The 22682-nt window shown below is 47.5% G+C and overlaps 1 protein-coding gene across 2 annotated transcripts in view; it reads right to left on the bottom strand.

The window, feature by feature from the left end:
• LPIN2 (lipin 2) overlaps positions 1 to 22682 on the bottom strand; it is a 608403-nt gene that overhangs the window by 87913 nt on the left and 497808 nt on the right. For both annotated transcript variants that reach the window (XM_078687465.1, XM_078687464.1), the window contains exon 17: positions 9140 to 9292. In XM_078687465.1, coding sequence (XP_078543591.1) covers positions 9140 to 9292 — 153 coding nt within the window. The remainder of the gene's footprint in view (positions 1 to 9139; positions 9293 to 22682) is intronic.

Genomic DNA, 22682 nt, shown 5'->3' on the forward strand with positions numbered 1-22682 from the left:
CCTAAACTGCAATGCACCACCCTGAATACAACCCTTTGAAGGCAAAGGTTACCACTGAACCCCTGGAGGGAAAGGGATTATAACACATATATTTAGTGCATGGTAATTAATACCTCTGATTAAATGGAGTCCCTTGGAGTACATTGGGAGGACGATGTTGGTCCCCTAAAAAATCATGTGAATGGATTCAGGCAAAAATTGCCCCTGGAGATTTGCCGTTATGGCATGCCTTTGCATGACAGTTGAAAGAACTAAATAGATATTCTACACCGCTATGCCTACACAAAATGAGGACACAGGCACGATGCCTGGGATCAATCCAGTGCGGAACTGTGCAATTTATTTTTATCATGTATTGTGGGCCTGGGCATGCATTAATATTTACTGGGTTCATATACAGGCGAAACTCACTCGGGTGCTTACCATGCCAATCACACTTAATCCACAAGCTGCAGTCGTAGAAATAGCAGACAAGAAATGATATGGTCAATATACACCGACACTGATAGGTCTAGTCTAGGCTGTTTAATAGCAAAAAAAGATCTAGCTAGCTAATGGTTAAATAAGAATATAATATCAATTCCCAAGTGGCAGAGGGGGATGGATATATGTGCCCTACTAAAACATGAGGTTTACCAAATCCAAGGCGGCCAGACCAAGTATGAGAACATGTGGGCCTCTTGGATTAGATTCTTTTGGCTAGGCTAATAATGTACTGTTGCTACCTGAAAATGGAGCAAGGATGAGAGGTGTAGATGGGCCCGTTCGCTCTTAAATATGAGATGGATGAGATATTGAACCATTGCACACCAGAATATATCCAAAGTAATCATATGATGGTGTTATGCGCAAATGGGGCCAGTCTAGGCTGAATGACATCAGTAAGAACATTAGTTTTTACCTCCATAGTAGAGAGGTAGAGCTCAGAGACTTCAGCAGCTCACTTAATGACTGAAGCATGTTGGTCCAAAAGGGAAAACCAACTTAGTGTCAAGTGAGGTATCCAATCCACTTGCATCTTGTAGGACTATGTACAAATTATTATCAACATAGGTTGGGGGTAAACTCATCCAATCACCACTCTTTTTTCTCACCATTGTCATTTAACTCTGGTAGGAGTCTGAGGCAAAAAGTTGGTGCAGTGTCTGTGTGCAACTGCACAGTAATGGTATGGTGTCGGAGTCAGGAGTGAGTACTGGATGGACCAAATCAACACTGGGGTGCAGCCTCGGTCAAAGACACAACTAAGTAGGCTTGAAGACGGATATCACAATAGGTTGCGGATCCTCCTATATCGTCAGTACTGGCGTCAACGTCCATGGAACTGGCTCAGATTTTGACTAGGCCTGGGCGAAGCACTACGTGAACTGCACGTAGCACAGTGCGAACATGCGTCGCGTAGTGCAGCGGTCATTTTTGTCCTTGCTCGCGGTCCTCAATGTCAAGTTGGCGACTGCGAGCAAGCAAAATGACTTCCTGGTGAGACTTTTTCCTCGTTCGCGATCAGCAACATCAAGTTGCCGATCGCAAGCGTGGAAAATAAACCTCCCTGCGAGATTCTCAACGCGGGGAGCTCTGGTTTCTCATTGCGGGTGGTCGCGTATGCTCGCGACCGCTCGCGATGAGAAACTACCAGTCCGCGTTGAGAAAGCTGCCGCGCGAGTAAAAATCTCCTTGAGCGGCAGAAAACTACAGCTCGCACTGTGCAAGATGCCGTTTTCAATGATTGCACAGTGCCGGATGCTTGTCCGCACTGTGCAATCATTGAAAACGGCATCTTGCACAGTGTGAACATGCTACTACACAGTTCGCGTAGTGCTAAGTGTAGCTCGCATAGTGAGAAGTGCACTTCGCGTAGCTTCGCGAAGCGCTACTTCGCAAACTACGCCCAGCCCTAATTTTGACACAAGACCATAAGTCTGCTACGAAGCTGGTCCGGAACCAGAAGCAGGTTCAAGGTGTAGGAAGGTGGATATCTGACTAAGGTTACCCCCAACTTTTTTGCCTAGTGTTTTGCCGGTTTTTGACTTAGTTGGCCTGGGATCCTGCTATTCAGGACCCCAGGCTTCCTGCTCTCTCTGTTAAAATGGACTCCATGTACCTTAGGTACATATCTAATTGGATACTGGGTCACCTTATCAGTCCCTGTACAGAGTACCTTAGGTACCCAGGGCATAGGTGTACCCAGGGCCTACCAGGGGCTGCAGCATGTATTATGCCACCCCTGGCTGGCCATCCAAAACTGACACAACTGGTTGCAAGACAGCTGGGGCAAGGTGGTGTAATCACCCTTTGCTATAGATATAGTATACCTATATCTAACCCTAAAATGGACACATATTCTCCTATCAGTCACTCCTATGGCAGGCCTTATCAATCCTGAAGGCAGAGTGCTTAGAATTATGTGAGATGGTGCTCTGGCAGGAGCTGAGCCCGTCTGCAGCTTGCGGAACCAAGTCCTAATAGCTGTTCCATGATAACGCTATACCATATACTCTTGAGTGCATTATCAACCTCGCGGTTAAATGCTAACTCTGGTATAACATTATCAAAACATGTCGAGTAAGGTGTCATACGAATTGGAATACTACCCCCTCGCCAATTCTGGCGACGGGGGTAGCATTCCACCCTTCTAGAGGGACACGACATGTATGTAACTGTGAACCCCGGTTAAAGTTAACTCGAGCCTCAGCATCACAAAATGGATGCTGCCACCACAGACACAAGTCTGACCTGCTGCAGGGAGGCTTGGACAAAGGGTTTCCTGCCTTGGGAGGTGCTAGCACCACCCCAGACAGGATTTTGTGTATTGGGTAGGACAGGCCTGAAAGGAATGAGACATGCTTGGGGCACACAAGGTGCCCTGTGCATACACCGGTTCAAACCAGTTGCTGGGGCACTCCAGCCCCAGCTCTGGTGGGAAACCGGACAAAGGATAGGGGGTATAGCCACACCCCTTCCTGGTCCCACCCAGGGGAGGGACCTAGTCAGTAGTGCAGCCCCCTTTAGGAGAATAAAGGTAGGAGCTGGTCCCATACCAAATTAGATTATCCTGAACAATTCTACAAGAAGAATCTCTGGACTTCGACGTTCTGCTCCACAGAAGACGGAAGAATCTCCCTTGTGGACAAGGAGTGTCCACCCTGCAACTGCAGGCACCATCAAGCGTCTTCACTTTGTCGTCTTCCCTCGAGGATCCAGACTTCAGAGCCCGTCAAGACCCGGATTCCCAGACCTCTCCGACCTCAACTCACCTCTACAGCAAAGCTGAGACCCGTGGGTGCGACGAGACACGTGGGACCGGCCATCTTGAAAGAAACTGCACTTCGCATTCCAGCACGACTCCCGAGGTAAACTCGACCAAGTGCTTTGGGAATTGAGAAGCCCCAGCCCCGAGCAGCCCCTGCACCGAAGATCAGCCCTCCAGCTTCCACGAGATCTGCGTGGGGCCCTTCTGCTTGTTTTGCTGCTCGACGCGTTGTCTGGTCACTTGCCGGCTGGCTAGTGGCCTCCTAGACGACGAACCTTTGAATCTTCACTGCTGGTCTGGTTGCTCCAGACTGGCCCTTGCTCCCTTCCAAAAGAGGGGCACCCCGGACTCTCCTAGTCGGCACCAGACGTCTTTTCCAATCACCGCGTGGGTTGCCTTTGCCAAGGCCTGTTGACTCCAATCCCGGATCCGACACTGCCGACAGCGAGAGCCTGCGTGGGACAGCTCGTGCCTCCATCCTGGTCGTCGAAGACACCTCCTGGTCCACGCAGCTGCAGAGTCAAGCGTCCACTCTTCACCTGAACGCGACGACAGCACCTGGTTTCTTCCTGGTTCCACACCGGTCACTGGCTAGTGACTTTGAACACTGTCCCCTCTGCTTTCAGGTCCTCTTCTTCACCGATCCACCCTTGGATCGCACCGGACATCTTCCTCCTGGTCGCCTGCAGCATCTTTCCTCCAGGCTCCATAGACTTCAACGCGAGAACCCGACACACTTTGACACCTATGCACCCGCAGCCCGTGGGTGAGGTAACAAGAGCATTTCGGTGCTCAAGGGTAGTTTAACTGTCCTAGTGTCCAGTTCCACAGTCGTTTTAGTCCTAACTAGTCAGGATTGTCCGTACTTACCTTTAACTTGAACTGTACTGTCCATAGACTTTGTTACGCATCTCGCGTGTGAGTTCACACTCTGCACATGCGTCCCGTGGGCCTCCTATTACTTACCTAGGGTTAGTGTAGCGTGGTCCCATCGATCCTACAGCCTCTGGACAGCTCCATTCCTTTTATCGACTTTCACATTCCACTTACTTAGTATATGGTTTGTCGTGCCCCTAGGGCACCATTGTAATTTTGTGCAACTTGTCGTATTTTTCCTAAGAGATTGTCATGTGCTTAGCCCTCTGACCTCCTAAAGAGTTCAGAGGTGTTGTTATTAATAAATATACTATTTATTTTCATAACAACCTGTGTGGTGGCCTTTCATCTGGTATTCAAGGGGTTATATTGTGGTAAAACAGCTGGCTTCACATGCCAAAAGAGTTTAGCCTAAGACTGCTTTGTCCATGCTACCATTAGGATAGCTGGTCTATAAGGTTGACTTACAACCAATCACCATAAGGGGTGTTTGGACTGATACAAGGTGATCACTAGAACTAGTGAGCATCATATATCAGGCCAACTTCTCACACAAGGGACATACAAAACGCTGGGGACTGATCAGCCAGTGGTACCACAACTGGAGACAGTTGCAAGCATGCTGAAGATGTGGAGCATGGTCACTCTAAAGGCTTTGATCTCTTGCTATGACGTCATGGGACCTGGAAACACAGGGTTCAAAAGGAGCATGGTTGGAATCAACACCTCAGTGGAATGGGACCACGAACTGGAGACAGTGGCACCCTTACGTCTTCCCCTGGAGAACAATAGTGGCAAGAAGGGGCAACGTTCCTCTTGGACTTCTTGTGTTTCTTTTTGGCTAAGACTTCGACCATGAAGATGATCTCCCACAGGAACGACTTTGAGAGCTGGTCCACACTCTTGACTTCAACCTAGAGTGGGACCTGCATGATGTTTTGCCACATTGAGCCTTGCTTTGTGTTCTCAGATGGGTTTCAGATTCATCTTGGCATAGTCATCGCAGGCCTTGGAGTGGTCTGCCGAAACCAAACACCAGATGCACATCTCATGGGGATCTTTCACAGTCATTTGTTTACAATATTCCCTAAAGGGTTTAAATCCTCTGGTCTTAGAGTGTGACATGTTCCCTTGCACAATGGTAGAACCTAAGAGAAAAATCATTGAGAAAAAGAATCTCTTCAAGGTATGAAGAAAGGTGCGGAGCTCTGGATCTGCATTTGAAGGCATGAAATGAGAAGTACAGACGTTAGTGAGCTTAGGTGGTCCTTATATACAACTCAGTTTGACACTTCCAGAGTGAACCGAAGTCTGTGTTGAGTCGCACGTTCCCACCTACTGGTGAGTAGAGGCACAGCCTTTTCAGGTTCCGGATCCAGTCTGGCGTCTAGGGATATTCTCAAATGAGGATTCTAAAGTCAGAAGTATCCATCAAAACATCTGGTATACATCGATTGATAGAATATATTTCACGTCTACTGAGACCCAAACACCCTTAAAAGGTCACATACAGTTTTAAGTACCACTGTTTACCGAAGACTGCCCTGAATTTCCTATGTTCCAACACTTAACTCTTCTGAAAAAATCACACCACAAGTAAGTATTAAAAATATATATTGCTAGAATGAAAGGGTTTCAGAAAGTCACAGGCTGAACGAATTCACTCTTGAACACATTGAGCGAAAACATCTTGGCTATACTAAATGTGAACACACCCAAACAGGATTAGAAAGAAAAAAAACAGAAAAATCTGTAAGAAAGTCTTAAAAACAAAGGTTTACTGCGGAGCTGAACAGTAAAGATAGAGTTAGCTGCAATCCAGAAAAAATATGGTGAAAATCTGAAAAGGGTTCAAGGAGAAAAATTGGACAAAATTTCAAATACAGTTATAGATAACATTCAAGGAGGAAATCCGTTGAGCAATCTGTTCAAGACTGTTTAAGAAACAGCTGACTAAGAAATACCAGATGCCCCAGCAGCACAAATGACAACACTTTGAAAGATTTTGGACTACCTTATGCCAGAAACAGCAAACATATTCATGTAAAAAAAGAGAGCAAAGGACAGCAAAAGATGAAGTCACAGTCCTGAAACATAAATGTTTCCCAAAACATTACCATCTGCACTGATTTTATCCCTTTTTATCGAAAAAAATGTTGAGCTCAACTGAAGTACTGCAAACATCAATTAACATCAAAACCTCAATCATGCCTATGGAACCCTACATAGTAGTGTGAGTGAAAGTATTCATGGCAATGCTCACAGTGAACAAAGGCACTGTTCCACACCTCACTCATGTGTTGCTTGACAAAAAGAGCTCAAATATGCACGCCTGGAAAAAGCACCACCTAATCACAAAGGCACCAGTCAGCTACCAACCTATATCCAACTGTCCTGCATCCAAGCAGGATTCTTCTTCCTTGTTCAGGTCAATGACTATGTCACAGAAAACTGTGAGAAAATCTTAACCTCAAACTGGGCTGAGGTTTTTGGAATTGCACCCAATTGGATTAATGCGGTCTATGAACTGTAGCCACCATCCCATAATAGGCAGAAAAAGCAGACATGTGGATGTCACACACTACACTAAAAGTATGGTCTTTCCTATGCTAGCAGTGCTGTTCAAGAGTGTGATGGGTCAACTTACAATGCAATACAACACAATGGAAGCTATTCCTTCTACTTCACTCTAGCCGTGTAGTAGAAATAGTAGGATCACTGATCTTCTCTAGACTGACTCCAGTAACAACTTACATCGTTCTGTGTGAAAGCTCCCACCAACCAATAAAAAAATTTAAACAAAGCACATATACCCTGTCTTGAAAGTATTACAGTTTAAGGCTTTTGACACATTACTTGAAGCATTCTGGTAAAGGGACCTGTATTTCCATTCAAAACTGGTACCTTTTTATGCAGCTCTCCAGAACTTGCACTGCAGCATTTACCCTCTTAAATGCTATGAAGGGTTTTAAAGGAAGAAACACAGACGAAGAAAAATCACTGTGCTGGGTCCTAGAAAAATCAGTCCCTGTTTCAGGCAAAACTACCTAGTCTTTGATTGTGGAGCAGTCATCCCTTCTGTTCTGACTCAGCTTTGTCTCACAGCATTGGGCAACCTTCTATGCCCTCAGACTTTTCCATTGAAAGGATCAATCCCCTTTATTCCTTGCAGCGGCCTCTACCGACTAAATCACAAGACACACACTACTGGAGGCTACCCCAAGTAAGCAGGTGTCAAAGCTGGGTTCCATCCTCAGCTACACTTCTGCAAGCCAGCCTAAAAAGCAAAGTCTTAGTTAAGGAGTTTGGTATATGAATACTATAACAATGCAATCCAATAGAAAAAGATGTGCCGAACTAATAAGCAACATGGCGCACCACCCACATATCTAATGCACAGCCATCGTTCAGTTTTATTGCACATAATTTGTTAAAATAGATTGCTTAAGTCAAAAAGCTCTAGTCAATTTAGAAAAACAATTGAGAATGTAAAATTAAGGATGTAAATAAAAGTAAACAAAAAGACAAGGCAATTAATGTACAATATTTTCAGGAAAACTTTCAATAGTTGTGGACGAAAAAAGGTCTGTGTAGAAGAAGCTGACATGGTGAAAAGAAAGACCTACAAATATAACAAATATAACATGAGTTACAAGGGACACACAGATTTAAAGACCGAACAAAGAAAATAAGCTGGAACCAGTAATGGCTTGATAACCAGTTGAAGGATGTCGGGTAAAAAGGTGCCAAAAATGTGCACCAAAGTAAAAGAAAGAAAAAAAGGAATTACAAAGGAAAGTAGAAGAATGCAGAGCACAAAGAGAAAACTAAAATATATATATACGATTACTGATGCTCCAATTAACCTGAACTTTTAATTGCATCATTTTGCATTTTAATACTGGTACTGATCTATTAAGTTAGGACATAACGTCTCCCCTTTTTTACTTCTCACTGTAAATAAGGTTTTGAAACATTGAACAATGTTGAATTTGTATTGGAAAAGGTACACAATTAAAATGCATACACTATTCAACCATAGATGTTTCAATCTTTAAAAATTGATCTGCAGGTAGAACTATTTGCTTTCAATTTACAGTTTTTGCGACTTTATTAGAATTACAAAATGTTAACCTGCTAAATTAAATAAAACATATCTTGAACAGAGTCAACTGACCAAAGTCATATTAGCCATCTGAATGAACAAATCATGACATCATGATAATAGAAGAACAATCCAAGGAATATAAATTAATTTAACTGTAGATGTCCAGTTGCCAAACATCATTGCTAAATTAGATCTACAAGTACTGCAGAAAATAGTGTCTTAGAATATGTGCTAAAATTCTGGGAGAAAATTCCCAAATGGGAGGTGTGGCGCCGCGGCCAGGGCGACTGACGCTGGAATCTGGGGACCACGGTTCGATCCCCGGCTCCGGCGGCAGGTCAGCCCAGCACCATGTGACTCTGGGCAATAGCTCGCTTAATCTTCCCGACGGCCCCCCAGCGCCTAGAGACCCTTACGGGTGATTGTGCGCTTTACAAATGTGGACTTTACTTTTACTTTACTATCTTCCTCCAGTAACTAAAAAAAGAGGCATAGTGTTAGTTTTTCACAGTGCAGGATTCAACATTTTGCATGTATACCGTGAAATGCTAAGTCAAACTTTATAAAGTAATTTCAAAAGACAAAACAGTAATAGTAAAAAAAAAAATTAAAAAAAATAATACAATAAAAATTCTTTCAGGAAACATGAAATTTAGGGTAAGTGAGAGGCCCAAATAATCTGTTAAATTTAAACTCAATGGTCACATTGGAATTCTTGACCTCTTGAAAAGAAGCGTTTTAGGTTCATGCTTCTGAGGTGATATGGTGTATATCAATAATGTTACATAATTTTTACGTTCTGCTGATCTTTACTTTGAAAAGGATATCATAATAATGTTAATATTTCATAACAATAATGTTTCTTTATTAAATATTCAGTTTTCTCCTGCTACTGTTGTACGTACCTATGAAAAGCTGAGAAGAGGCTGCTGGGTGACAACATCAGGGGACCACGAGGCAAAATAGTTCCTTTGTCATTAACCCAATGCAAATACCCTCTGGTCATATCTGCCATTCCAATGGCACGAGCTGAGCAGTATAAAAATTTGTATCCATTCCTACAAGAAAAATAATAGACGAATTAGAAATCAGTAAATCTAAAAAGAAATTATATTCACTTGAAATGTTTGGTTTATGTAGGTCATCACCATCATGAATGCCCTCCTCCAGAAATTTGGGATAAGATAGTCAAAGTAGTGGAAAAGAACAGGCTTCCGGTAGTATGCATATTACTTTAACCACCTTCTATTAAAACATGTACCTCATGAACAGTACTGGAAAGGGTCTTAAGACTACAGAGTAACAAAACCAAAGGTGCATAGGTTGTTCTCGCCCACAAGTCCTGTACTGCCTCTCCTATTTAGTCCCAAAATGTCCAAACTTCCAAGCAAACATTGATTGAGAGATTATACATTGTGACTGAGCATTTTTAAATTAGTTTTATTTAATAAAGCACAGATCAGGTAATCTCATCTAATGCTGTGCTGGGGGAAGCACATACAGAGAGGTACATTTATTTATTTATTATAAGTTGTGTATAGCGCTAGCTGGACCTAAGGGTATCAGAGCGCTTCACAACAGGTACAACAGTGTGCCTTAGCGGCGAGGAAGACTCCACATCTGGACAACTTAAGGGCATTGCAAATAACAATCATACAGATCATAAAGTCTACAAGGGTGGGGGGTACTATGATCATCCCCATTCAGTTCAGGTGGACTAAAGGAAGAGCGCTTTGAGTAAAGTCTTGAATTTCGGGAAATGGGAGGTCATTCTGATGTGGGGAGGGATGGTGTTCCAGATCCGGGGTGCATTGCCTGCAAAGGATTTACTTATAGTTTTGGGTTTCCGCGATTTCAAGGGAATGAGAAGAAGCGTGTTGGAGCTTCTGAGGTTTCTGGACTGGCCAGCCCTTTTGAGTTATTCTGGTATTCTGGTTTACCTGTGTGAAGGGCTTTGTGCGTGAGACATGCTGTTCGAAAGTTGGCTCGTTGTTCAATGGGGAGCCATTTCAGATCCTTGAGCGCAGGAGAAATGGGATCGAATTTCTTGGTTCCTGTGACCATTCTAGCCGCGGCATTGAGGGTGGTTTTCAAAGGGCATAGGTGGGATTTAGCTGATCCGGTCAGGGCTGCGATTCCATAGTCAATTCTGGAAAGCACCAGTGCTTGAGTGGCCTGTTGAAGGTCTTTTGGAGGCAGGAAGGGTTTTATTTTGTAGAGAAGTTTCAGATTGAGGAAGGCGCTTTTGGCGGAGCTCGCAATGTGTTTTTTCATGTCTAGTTTGGGGTCTAAGGTGATACCTAGGGACTTGACCGAATCTTTCGGCTTGAGGGTGCCATTGAGGGCGTCGATGGCTTTGAGCCATTCTTCAATTTGGGGGATTTCGTTTCTGTTGGAGATGATTACAAGTTCAGTTTTTTCTTGATTAAGCTTCAAGTGGTTCTGTGAGAGCCATTGTTGAACGTCTTTGAGCGTGTCATTAAGTTTGAGAATGTCGTCCATAGAGGTGGTTTCCAGATAGAGCTGCATGTCATCAGCGTAGAGGTGGAAGGGGATGTTGGAATTCCTGAGTATTGTGGTGAGGGGTTCCATGTAGATATTGAAGAGTTGGGGGGAGAGTACTGACCCTTGTGGGATTCCTCGAATGACGGTTAGGGGGTCTGATTCAAAGTTTTTGATTTTTACTCTTTGCGAGCGATTGTGTAGAAAGGAGGAAAACCAGTTTAGTACCGTCATTTCAAAGCCTGCTATTTCTTGGAGGACTTTTAGGAGAAGTGTGGGATCAACAGTATCAAACGCGGCCGATAGGTCAAGGAGAATGAGAAGGCAGCATTGGTCTGAGTCAAGTGATTGTGTAGATCGTCTATGACGTTTAGGATGGCAGTTTCAGTGCTGCATCCCTTTCTGAAACCCGATTGGCGGGAGTCCAGGAGCTTGATGTTCTCTAGGTGTTGGGTTAACTGTGGGAGAACACATTTTTCCAGTGTTTTGGATAAGAGAGGAAGGTTTGACACGGGTCTAAAGTTGTTCATATCTTCCGTGTCCAACCCTGGTTTTTTTTAGTAACGGCGTGACTTGGCCGACCTTGAGGCAGTCAGGGATATTTCCCGAGCTCCGCAAGTTGTTGATGATTTTGCACCAAATTGGGGCTAGAGTGTGTTTCAGGACTTTGGCTAGATTTATAGGAAGCTGATCCAGGGAGTGGGATGATGGTTTGGCGCTGGCGATCAGGGTGACGATCTCTGCTTCCCGAATCGGCGTGAAGACAGACCATTGAGTGGGTGGGATCGATAAGGTGTTGTCAGTCGGTGATGGAGTTTTGGTTTCCCTGAGAAAGGAGGGGTTTGTGCTGAAAGAGAGGTCGATCTTGCTGATTTTTTCGTTAAAAAAGCTGGCAAAGTTGTCGCATTGTTCTTTGGAGGACACTGAATCGGATGTGATAGGTTTGGATGTTTGGCTTCCGATGATGCTGAAGAGCTCTTTGGGTCGGTTTTTAGCATTATCTAGTGCGGAGCAGAAGAAAGAAGATTTTTTGTCCTTGATGAGTTTGTTGTAGTTTCTGCGTGCTGTCTTGAGTTGTTCGCGGTGATGGGTGGAGAGATTGCTCCTCCAGATTCTTTAAAGGGATCTGAGAAGTCTTCTGTCCTCATTGTTGTCAGAAGTGAACCAGAATCTCGATGGAATATTTCTGTGTTTTTTTAGTTTCAAGGGCGCCAGGCGGTCAAGGGTGGCCGTCAAATTGGAATGGTAGAGAGAGGTGAGATCTGTGGTTGAGAGGTGCTCCGTTGTGTTCGGGAGAAGAGTGCTTAGTTCTTCTTCTAGGATGTTTTGTGGGACTTGGGCAATATTCCTGATCCATTTGGAAGGAGCTTGATTTATGTATCGTGTTGGCGCTGGTTGGTTGATATGGAACAGAATTAAGTGGTGGTCTGACCAGTCTACTGGAATGATATAGTCAATGGTGATTGTGTATTTGTCCGCAATGATTGCGTCAAGTATCGCTCCTCTGTAGTGTGTTTCTTCAGAGCAGTGTTGTATCAGATCGTTTCCTGCCAGAAGGCTGTTGAGGGATTGGATGAGCGGGTTATTTGTTTCGTTCCATCTAATGTTGAGATCGCCCAGGATTATGTTGTTGGCGTTGTTGAGCGCGCATTGGGTGATTAGGTCAGAGAGTTGCAATCCGAATTCCTTAAAATTGCCTGGTGGGTGGTAGAGGAGATGGCAAAGTATTGAGCTCTTTGCACAGGATTTGATGTTGATAAAGAGGCATTCGAAGGAGCTGTACAGGCATGATGAGCTTTCCGTGATAGCGAGGTTAGTCTTGTGAATGATAGCTACACCACCGCCTCTCTGTTTGTGGCGGTCTTTGTGAGTGATTGAAAATCCTGGTGGTACCAGCATGTCCATGATGGGGGCTGACAGGGAGTTGAGCCAGGTTTCTGTGATAAAGGCTACATCAATATCATGTGAGAGAATAGCTTCTGCTAATTCTGTTGCGTGTTTGGAGGCAGATCTGCTGTTGATGAGCATGCATCTGATGCGGGGTTCTTCATCGGGCAACGACTTGCTGGGTTGGGCTCGGGTTAGAGAGGTTAGGTGTGTTGGGGGTCTGGGGAATCTAGAGGGGGGATGATCCCTGCCCACTTACTTGAATAGAGGACTTGGGTGAGGAGATCTGCCTGGGGATCTGAGTAAGGGTAGGTGGAGTCCCTCTCTGTGAGTGCTGTGAGGTGCTCTGGTCGGGGGTCGCGGGGTGGTCGTAGGATGAGGCGAGTGTGATCACTTCCTGGGGGGAGAGGGAGGGTTTCACTCTTCTCGGTCTGTCTGATCGCTTCTCTGCCTCTGGTATAGTGACGTGTGGGAGCGATCTGGTGGGGGCGAGGATCGGGATGGGAGGAGGCGATTTGGGCAGTCTGGGGAGGGCAGGGTAGGGGGGTGAGCGGGCTGTTGGGTGGGCACTTCAATTCTGGCTAGGGAAGAAAGGGTATCGTTCATGCCTCGGACCAGCGTTTCGAGCTGAGCTTCTAGAAGGGTGAGGCGGTACGATATATTCTTTGTGTGAGTAGGAGGAGGGAGGAGGATGGTGTTCTGTGTTGGGGGTGGGTGAGCGCATGTAGCGATGTTACTGGTATAGAACGGCGGGCGTGGGGGAGTTGACTCTGAGGTTTTGGTATGAGCTACCCGAGAGCTGTCTCGATGTGACTGGTCAGTGGAGTGGGTGGGAGGGGGGGAGGGGGGGGGGGAGGATTTAGTTAGTCGACGGGGTGAAGTGTGTCGACTCATCATGAGGGATATGTGAGGGAGAACCACGGGTGAAGATATTTCTGGGGGGTTCGAGGGGGAGGAGGAGCACTTTCTAGTTGAGTGGTAGGCTGCACTGTGGGGGGTTGGGCGTGAGGGCCAGGGAGCCATTGTGGATGGGGATCTGACTATCATGGTTAGGGGTGAGTGGTGTAGCGGCTGTGGGAGGACTCCCTAGTTGGGGAAGTGAATAGGGTTCTACTCTGGAGTGATGACTGAGTATAGTGATAACTTGATAGACAATGAAAAAACTGCATGGCATGGTCAAGTAAGAAAACAAAAAAAATAAACTTAAAAAACGTTCTCCATCCTGGAGGTGAAAAAAAAGCCACTGGGAGGAAAGGTGCAATAACGGCAGAGGAAAATACATTAAGAATGCAGTGAATTACGCGCGGATCCAAGATGGACGCGTGAGCAGAGGGTTCCCGAGACCCCTTCCACCACCCTTATCTATCCTGACACAGATCCCGATTTAGACGACGGGTGCTTCTCGTTGATGCCCTGCTGATATCGAAAGCTTCTTCCAGAATTCGATTTGGCCGCCGGGAACTGGACTTGTTGCACTCCATAATCTGAGGCCTACGGCAGTGGCCATCCAGGGGCTCGAGTTCCCGAGGTGCCCAGGTGGCAATTGAACAACAACGGCTGGAGAGACGCCTCCGCTGCCCCTGTGGTACTTTCGGTTTCGATTTCGGTCATTGTTGGTGCCGAATCATTGCTGGTAGATACTGCTGCCCTGCTCTAGTCGCAGACTCTCATTCGGCTGTCGTTCCTCGACCTCTCGATTCCTTCAGTTTGCCATAGGGGGAATCATTCTGACTAGATCTCGGAAGACCCTTTGGAGCTCGTCGACCATTATGACGGGCAGGACGGACCCCGAGAGGCGCAACACCAGAGGCCCGAATCGAGGGGGAGCCGCTCAGACCCAGACTATAGACCGCTTTACTCGCCCGAAGGGATCCCCGGGTGGATCGAGCAAGTCCCCCGGAGAGGCTGGTGACGGTACCCCTGTGAATGAGGAGCCGACTTTGGCAGATGTTATGGGCGCCATTGCCAATATCCAGACTGCGATGGGGCAGCAATATGAAACTCTTGCTACTAAGTTGGATACGGTTGCGATTGAGGTCAACCTTATCAGGACAGACCTGGGGAAAACCAACGAACGGGTCAAATCTTTGGATGTGAAGACGGCGAGCCTAATTACAGATGTCTCAGATCTTCAGACCGAGGTCCGTGATCTTCGCATGGCCAGGGACTCGCTTGCCTGTCGGCTGGATGATTTCGAGAGCCGGGCCAGACGAAATAATGTCCGCATCGTGGGCGTTCCGGAGACTTCCACGGAAGTACAGACGGATCTTCTGGTTGAAGACCTTATCCAGAACTATTTGTCACCAAAGGGTCTTAGTAGTCTTTTTGCAGTGGAGCGCGCTCATCGGATTCCAGGCGGGAAGCCCAAGCTTGGGGCCGCTCCGAGGCCTATCATAGCCAGGATCTTTAATTACCGGGACAGAGACGCTATCCTGCAGGCCTCCCGTGTCAATGGTCCCACTAAGTTTGAAAATGTTTTGATCAGCTTCTATCCGGACTTCACCCAGGCAGTGCAGAAGCAACGTATGGCCTTTACGGGGGTGAAACGACGCCTTAGAGACATGGAACTGAAATATGCCATGCTTTTCCCGGCTCGCCTGCGGATTGAGCATAACAAACGTACATTTTTCTTTGATCGCCCTGAGGCGGCCAGTGACTGGCTGGACACTTTGCCGACACAGCATACCAGCTCGGAGAATATGAGGGGTGCCGAGGGAGGCCTGGAAGACCTGGAGTAGTGAGTCGGTGCCGATGAGCCATTATTGGACGCTTTGCAGTGGCTCTGTGATAGCGATGTTTATACGCAACGGATACCCGGGGGTGGTTGGACTCGGGACTCTTCCTCCTCAGGGGACACTTTTCTCTCTTCTTGCAGGTTAGTTTAATGGGGCGACAGGCACACTGCAAGTTGGGGTGGCTTTCTGGTCTACCGCAGGGTTGCAGGGAGGGGGGTTGTGTGTTGAGGGTTCTTTGGGGGGTGGTGGGGGGGCTTTTCTTGTTTATTTCGAGGCTCTGATTTGGTCGCTCTTTTATCCTTTGTGCTTGCTCTGTGGCGAGGGGGACTGTTGTTTTTTGTCTGGGATGGGGGTAGGGGGCTGAGGGTGCTGAGCTGGAACGTTAATGGTCTCGGGGATCGAATTAAACGGGGGATAGTTTTGCTGTACTTGAGGCGGCACTCCCCGGATATTGTTCTACTACAAGAAACGCATTTGGTGGGCAATACGTGCCGTGCGCTGAATAGAAGAGGCTACCGTTTGGTGGCCCACTGGGTCGAGGGGGGCGGGTATCTTGGTTAGGAACTCCCTCCCCCTCGAGGTAGATGACGAGGTGCTGGATGATAGGGGTCGCTATGCTGCTGTCGTGGGTCGATGGGAGGGGAAGACGATTTCCATTTTGTCTGTGTATGTTCCCCCTGGTCTACAGTCTACCACATTTTCGGATTTGGGTGGGGTAATCCTGGGGCTCCCCGATGGTTTGCTAGTAGTGGTTGGAGATTTTAACTCGGTGGTCAGTGGAGAGGAGGATCGACACCCTTGTAGAACCCTCCCCACGTCGCAGTTATGGTTGGGCCGTTTCATGGATACACTGGGATTAGCGGATTGTTGGAGACAACTTCACCCTGGCCAGCTCCAGTACACCTTTTTCTCGGGGGCCCATGGTAGTCTATCGCGACTCGATTATATTCTTATTCCAGCGGCACAGATGGTCTCCGTGAGAGAAATTAGACATCTTGCGAGGGGGATTTCAGATCATTCCCCACTATGGCTCACCATTGATGTGCGGCTAGAGTCCGGGGGTCGTGTTGCTCCTATTAATCCGTGGAATCTTCGTAACCCCAACATTAGCAAGGAAGTGGTTAAATGTATGGATTATTATTTTGCTGAGAATGAAGGGTCAGTATCCTCCCCTGTTACTCTGTGGGAGGCGTGTAAAACTGTGATCCGGGGTCAGACACTCTCTTTGATTGCCAGCGAAAGGGGGCGCAGAACTAAAGAAGTGGTACGGCTTGAAAACGATATCTCTGAATTGGAAGAACAGATGGAATCTGTGATTACGCCTGATAGCCTACACTCCTTGGCGCTTAAACAGTTTGAATACAGAGCTCTGGTGACTGATGCGGCTAAAGCGATGAATCGTGAACAGCAGGGACGCTTGTATGATTTGGGTGATAAGGCGGGGAAATTGCTTGCTTGGCTTGATAAGCGGGATAGAGTGAATCGTGTTGTGCCTGTTATTGAGCGAGTGGATGGTGTGCGAGTTGTGGACCCGGTCGAGATCGTTGAGGTCTTTGCCCAGCATTTTTGGAAGGTGTACTCGCCGGTCTCGGACAGACCTGAGGAGGACTCGCACCTGTTGCTCCGCGATATCGCGTTGCCTAGTCTCTCGGATTCGGACAGAGAGCTTATGGAGGCGGATTTTTCTACCGATGAAGTAGCGCTCGCTATCCGTGCACTTCGTTCTGGTAAGGCTTCGGGCCCGAATGGTTTACCAGTCGAGCTGTATAAGTTGTGTCCTGATAAAATGGCGCCGTACCTTCGTCGGACATTTTTGGCGTCGCGAGATCTCGGGCTTCTTCCCCGAGATCAGAGACTGGCGTCCATTGTGGTCATCCACAAACACGGAAAGCCCCGGGAACATTGTTCGTCATATTGGTCGATCTCGCTTCTGAATGTGAAGCCTAAAGTTCTTGCTAAAATTTTGGCGAACCGCGTGATCACGGTGATCGGCGAATTGGTGCACCCTGATCAATCTGGGTTTATCCCCCACCGTAACACTGCACTCAATCTTCGCCATCTACACGGTGTTTTGGCGAGGGCGGGGTCTCTTGCGGAACCGGCCATTTTGGTTTCCCTTGACGCCTCGATGGCCTTCGACACGGTGGAATGGCCTTATTTGTGGGCTGCCCTCGCTAAATTTGGCTTTGGTCCTAAGTTCATTGGATGGGTTAAACTGTTATATGAACAACCGCTTGCACAGGTGGTGGTTAACGGAAGGGCCTCAGATCCCTTTGTCCTCGGACGTGGCACAAGACAGGGCTGCCCTTTGTCGCATCTCCTTTTTGCGCTTGCTCTTGAACCCCTTGCCACGTGGCTCCGCTGGGAGCCCTCGCTCAAGGGCATACGGTGGTCTCCTACCTTTGAGGATCGGGTATCACTTTATGCTGATGATATTCTATTGTACCTCACTTCTCCCCGTAAGTCATTGGGAGTCCTGTTTGATGTCCTGAGCTCTTTCGGGAAGAATTCTGGTTTGGTTATTAACTGGACTAAATCCTGTATTTACCCGCTTGCGGGTGGACAACCTTCTCTGCCTCGCTTCTGCCCTATACCTGTCTCCAGTGGTGGTTTCAAATACTTGGGGATTTACATCTCTATGGACCCTAATGTCCGATTTGAGCGTAATCTACTGCCTCCGCTTGCCCGACTTCGGTCGGATGTGGCGGCATGGTGTGGACTGCCTCTTTCCCCCCTGGGGAGGACGGCCCTGTTTAAAATGATGTCTCTTCCCCGATTCTTATACGCAATCCAGAACACGCTGGACCTGGTTCCAGCTGGCTATTTTAGTGAAATCGAGGGTCTCCAGAGGAAATTGATTTGGGGCGGGAGACCGCGTATAGCGCTGGCGAAATTGACTTTGCCCTGGTATGATGGTGGGATAGCTTTACCGGATGTCAAACGTTATTATTGGGCGTCCCAGTTGAGTGCTATTAATCACGCCATGTATGGCCCTGTCCCTAATCCCGCTTATGATATGGATAAGTGGCAACTCCCGGGGGGCGATTATAATAGAGCGCTTTATTCCAAGAGTGACAGGAGGTATTTGACAGGCCCCACTGCAGTGGCACTGCGTGTCTGGGGTAGTGCAACATCGGCCACGGGTTGGACTGATAAACTCACTAGGGCGACTCCTCTCTATGCAGCTGAGAGATTGGGTGGTCTGTGGTCCTCGAAGGGATTCGATAGGTGGGACCTTATCGGTATCAGCAAAGTGGGTGATCTTTGGGCCACCAATAGAGTCAAAACTTTTGACGAGTTACAACGGGAATATAAGCTGAGTGATAGGGAATATTTTCGATACCTTCAGATCCGCCATGCGCTCGATTCAGTTTTCCCTGCTGGCACCTCGATCCCTGAGTCTTCTCCCTTGGAGGATAGAGTGCTTGATGGACATGTCCCCGACAGCACTATCTCCCTCATATACAAGAAACTTATTAATGTCCGTTCGGACCTTCTTATACAGCTGCGTGAGGCATGGACTGGTGACGGGCTGGAGCTAGACGATGAAGACTGGCAGGCTGCAGTCTCCTCCCCAAAGGAAGTTGCTATTCCGGCGCGTCTCCGACTGGTGCAGCTAAAGATTCTTCATCGCACCTATGTCACGGGTCCACGATTGATGCATATGGGTTACTCGATGGATGGGCTATGTCGGCGTGGATGTGGTTTGCTTGCTACTTTCCTCCATATTATATGGGAGTGCCCAGAGGTAGTGGTTTTTTGGACTCGAGTGCATGAGGTGATGGGAGAGGTGACAGGCGTCGGGCTACTTCCTGAGGCCCGGCGCTGCTTGCTGAATATTTGGGAACCGAATGACTGCACCGTTGCCCAGACTCAGTGGGTCACACTGGGAAATATTATTGCCAAAAGAGATATTGCTCAACTCTGGGGGTCTCATAGGGCGCCACTGGTCTCGACCTGGGAGGAGAACATGGACTGGTGCATGTTTAGGAAAAAAATTGTATACGTCTCCCGGGGTAGGCCTAAGAAGTGGGGTAGGATTTGAGGTCAGTGGAATTCGTATTGTGGTGGGATTTCTGACCCTCCTTTTGTAGAGCCCCATGATGATACAGGTTATCCCTGATTGTACGTTCCAGTATTTTTGAATTTTTGTTCAATGTAAAGTATTGCTCGCTCTTGGTCCCCACACTCCACCTCCATGATTTCCTGATGCTTGCTTTTCGTTGTCCCCCTCCTATCACACGTAGCAGCCCTTATATTGGTAAATTTGCCTCGTTTCTTTTTCTTCTGTTTTTTTTTGTTGTTCTTTGTGTGTTATAAAATGGAAACCTTTTATTCCTCCTCATTTACCAGACGCTCCTAACCACGTCATGCTTTTCCGCTGCCGGACCCTCGGGTTGTCGGCTGATGAGCTGTGTACTGCTTTATTTTTACTGTTTCGTATTACTGACCGGCCTTGGTGGTTGTAGGTCTGTATATGTCCTTATTTTGCAAATAAAGGTTTAAAAAAAAAAAAAAGAATGCAGTGAATTACATAGGTATCTGAAGTCCTACATGCTAGACTGTTTTGAGGGAAAAGGGTCAACATTACATGACTGAGGCAGTGGCAATGGCAGAAGCCTTCCATACAAAGTAATGAGACCTACATCAGAGAAGTACTTTACAAACCAGTCTCTTATGGGAAGGCCAGATATGGCACCTGGTTGAAAACTGTTCCTGAAGAGCATGTTGGTTATGATGCAAATTCTAATTTTTTTTAACACACTTTATTGATGACTGCATTGTAACATGTACACCTTAAGAACTTTCTGTAAGATACAGTCTTTTTGGGTTTTTTCCCCCTTCTCATGTCAATAGATACATTACAAGTATACATAACCAATTGGTTTCCATTATCCTGTATGGTATAAGAGTCACATAGGTCACATTCGAGCTGGACGTATAACCAAATTAACAGAAGGTATGGTGTATCTGCAGCGGCATTTTAAAGTTGTGTATAACTATATCCAACTAGTTAGAACTTGTACAAATCCCTTTACCCTCTCCCCCCCCCCCCCTCCCACCCTAACACTCACCTGGTCAATCTTACTTTAGCTTCCACAGTGATTGCAGGGAGTTAGCATATAATCACCCTACCAGAGGATACAATGAACAAGGCAGTGGCACAATGCCTCTGGTTAACGGGGCCGAATTACAGACAATAGCCATGCACCTTTCCGATTACTGAGACGCTGTGGCTTGTGTAGGAGATAAATCCAGTGCCTTAAGTTCAATTATCATGGCCTCTCACTCGAAGGGGATATGTTGCTTTCTCAGCCATCTCTCCTCCTCCCTTCGAAGAGCTGCACCCTCCGCCCTCCCCATTGAAGCATGTCGGTCTGCCAGGCAGCCACCGTCGGACATCTGGGCGACTTCCACCTCATAGTGAGCACCCTGACCGCTAAGATGAGAAACCAGCCGCACCTTCTGGACCTTTGAGCGCCTACGGAGACCCGTAAGGCAGGTCAGGGTCTCGTCCTGGACCGGGAGTTGTGTCACCGTGACCAAGGAGTGGCGTACTACATTTCCCCCCCCCCCCAGAAGTCCCGCAGGCGAGGGCAGGACCACAGCATGTGAATAAAGTCCGCCTCGTCTCCCTTACAACGGGGCAGCAGTGGGGGGCATCTGGATACATACGGTGTATCTTTTGCGGTGTAAGGTACGATCTATGGAGTATCATTGTCTGTATGAATTACGTGACACTTTTTTAGGGTGCTTCAGCATACATTTCCATGCCTGATCTGTGATCTCCACCCCAGAGTCCTCCACCCAGTGTGCCCTAAGGGAGGTGAGCGTAATTGCCGCTTGTGCCCGTACCCCAGTGTATAGCAAGCGCACCAAATGCCCTCCAGGTCCCATGTAATATAAAAGATGTACCAAGGTGTGTTGTGGGGGTTCAGTCCTCTGCGGGGCCCACGTGGTTCTGATATAATGTGCCACAGTAGCATGTAAGAGATACAAGCGCGGTGGTACCCCAGTAGCCTGCATGAAAGTTGTGATCCATCATAGTGCCATCACCAAAGAAAGCTCCTACCTCCTCTATCCCATTGTCCATCCAGACCTGAGTTCTAGTCCGTGTGAGACTCCCCTGTGGTGTAGGGATGCCTAGCAGAGGGATATTTGCAGTGTATGGGGTCACCGCAGACGTGTACGACAGGGCCCTCCTCCAACAGAGTAAAGCAGTCCACAACAGTGGAGGACAATTCAAGGGAATCCTGGCCCTCGGCAATAGCAGAGTGGGCAGTTCCCCACGATCCAATCTCTGCGACGTGAACCCAATTTCGTGTAATTTTCCCCCCGCAATCCAGTAGGATAGCCACTGGAGCTGACTAGCATAATAGTACCCCCGGAAGTCAGGGAATTCTAGGCCGCCACCCTGCATCCCCAACTGTAGTTTTCGGAGACTTATCCGTCTCCGGCCCGCGCCCCAAATGAGAGTAGTCAGTATGGTGTTATGTATTAAAAATGGATTGTGGGAGGACCACGGGCAGGTTCCACGGGCAGGTTCACGAAGTAGTACAATAGAAGAGGCAGCATCACCATTTTGGAGATGGCGATTCGCCCCATTACTGATAGGGGTAGGGAAGACCAGTACCCTACACTTGCACGGAGCCCCGTTATTGCCCGCATGATATTGACCTCTATCTGGTCCTCCTGTGCCCTATATACATATATACCAAGGTATTTAAAGGTGGTGGGGGCCACTGGCAGGGTGTAAGTGCCGAATTGGAGGTGGGATATGTGTGGCGTTTCCTGGAAGAAATAACCGGTCGATTTCTCCAGATTTATGGCCAATCCCGACAGGCATTCAAAGATAGCAAATACACCCAGGAGAGGGGCATTGGCAGCAGTTAGATCTCGCAGATATAGGAGTATGTCATCTGCATAGATTGATATGAGGTGATGTACCCAGTCAATGCAGATGCCCAGCTGGCCCGCCGATCCCTGAAGAGCCAGAGCTAGGGGCTCCAATGCTAGCACAAATAGCAGAGGGGACAGAGGGCACCCCTGTCTCGTGCCTCTATAAACGTTATATTGATCAGAGGTATAGCAGCCAGTACGGGCCCTGGCTGTAGGGGACGTGTACAATAATCGGACCCATTTAAGGTATGTGTCCGGGAACCCGAAGCGTTTCAGCGTCACGAACATGAAGTCCCAGGATAAGGATTCGAACGCCTGTCTAAGGTCCAGGGCAACACATCCTGCGTGACGGTAAGCTCTTGGAGGTGGCCGTCATTACAGAATGCAGCCGTCTGGTGTTCAGAGAGGTGCTGCGATTTGGAAG

Source organism: Lissotriton helveticus, chromosome 4_1, assembly GCF_964261635.1.
Source record: "Lissotriton helveticus chromosome 4_1, aLisHel1.1, whole genome shotgun sequence".
In the NCBI taxonomy this organism is placed as follows: domain Eukaryota; kingdom Metazoa; phylum Chordata; class Amphibia; order Caudata; family Salamandridae; genus Lissotriton; species Lissotriton helveticus.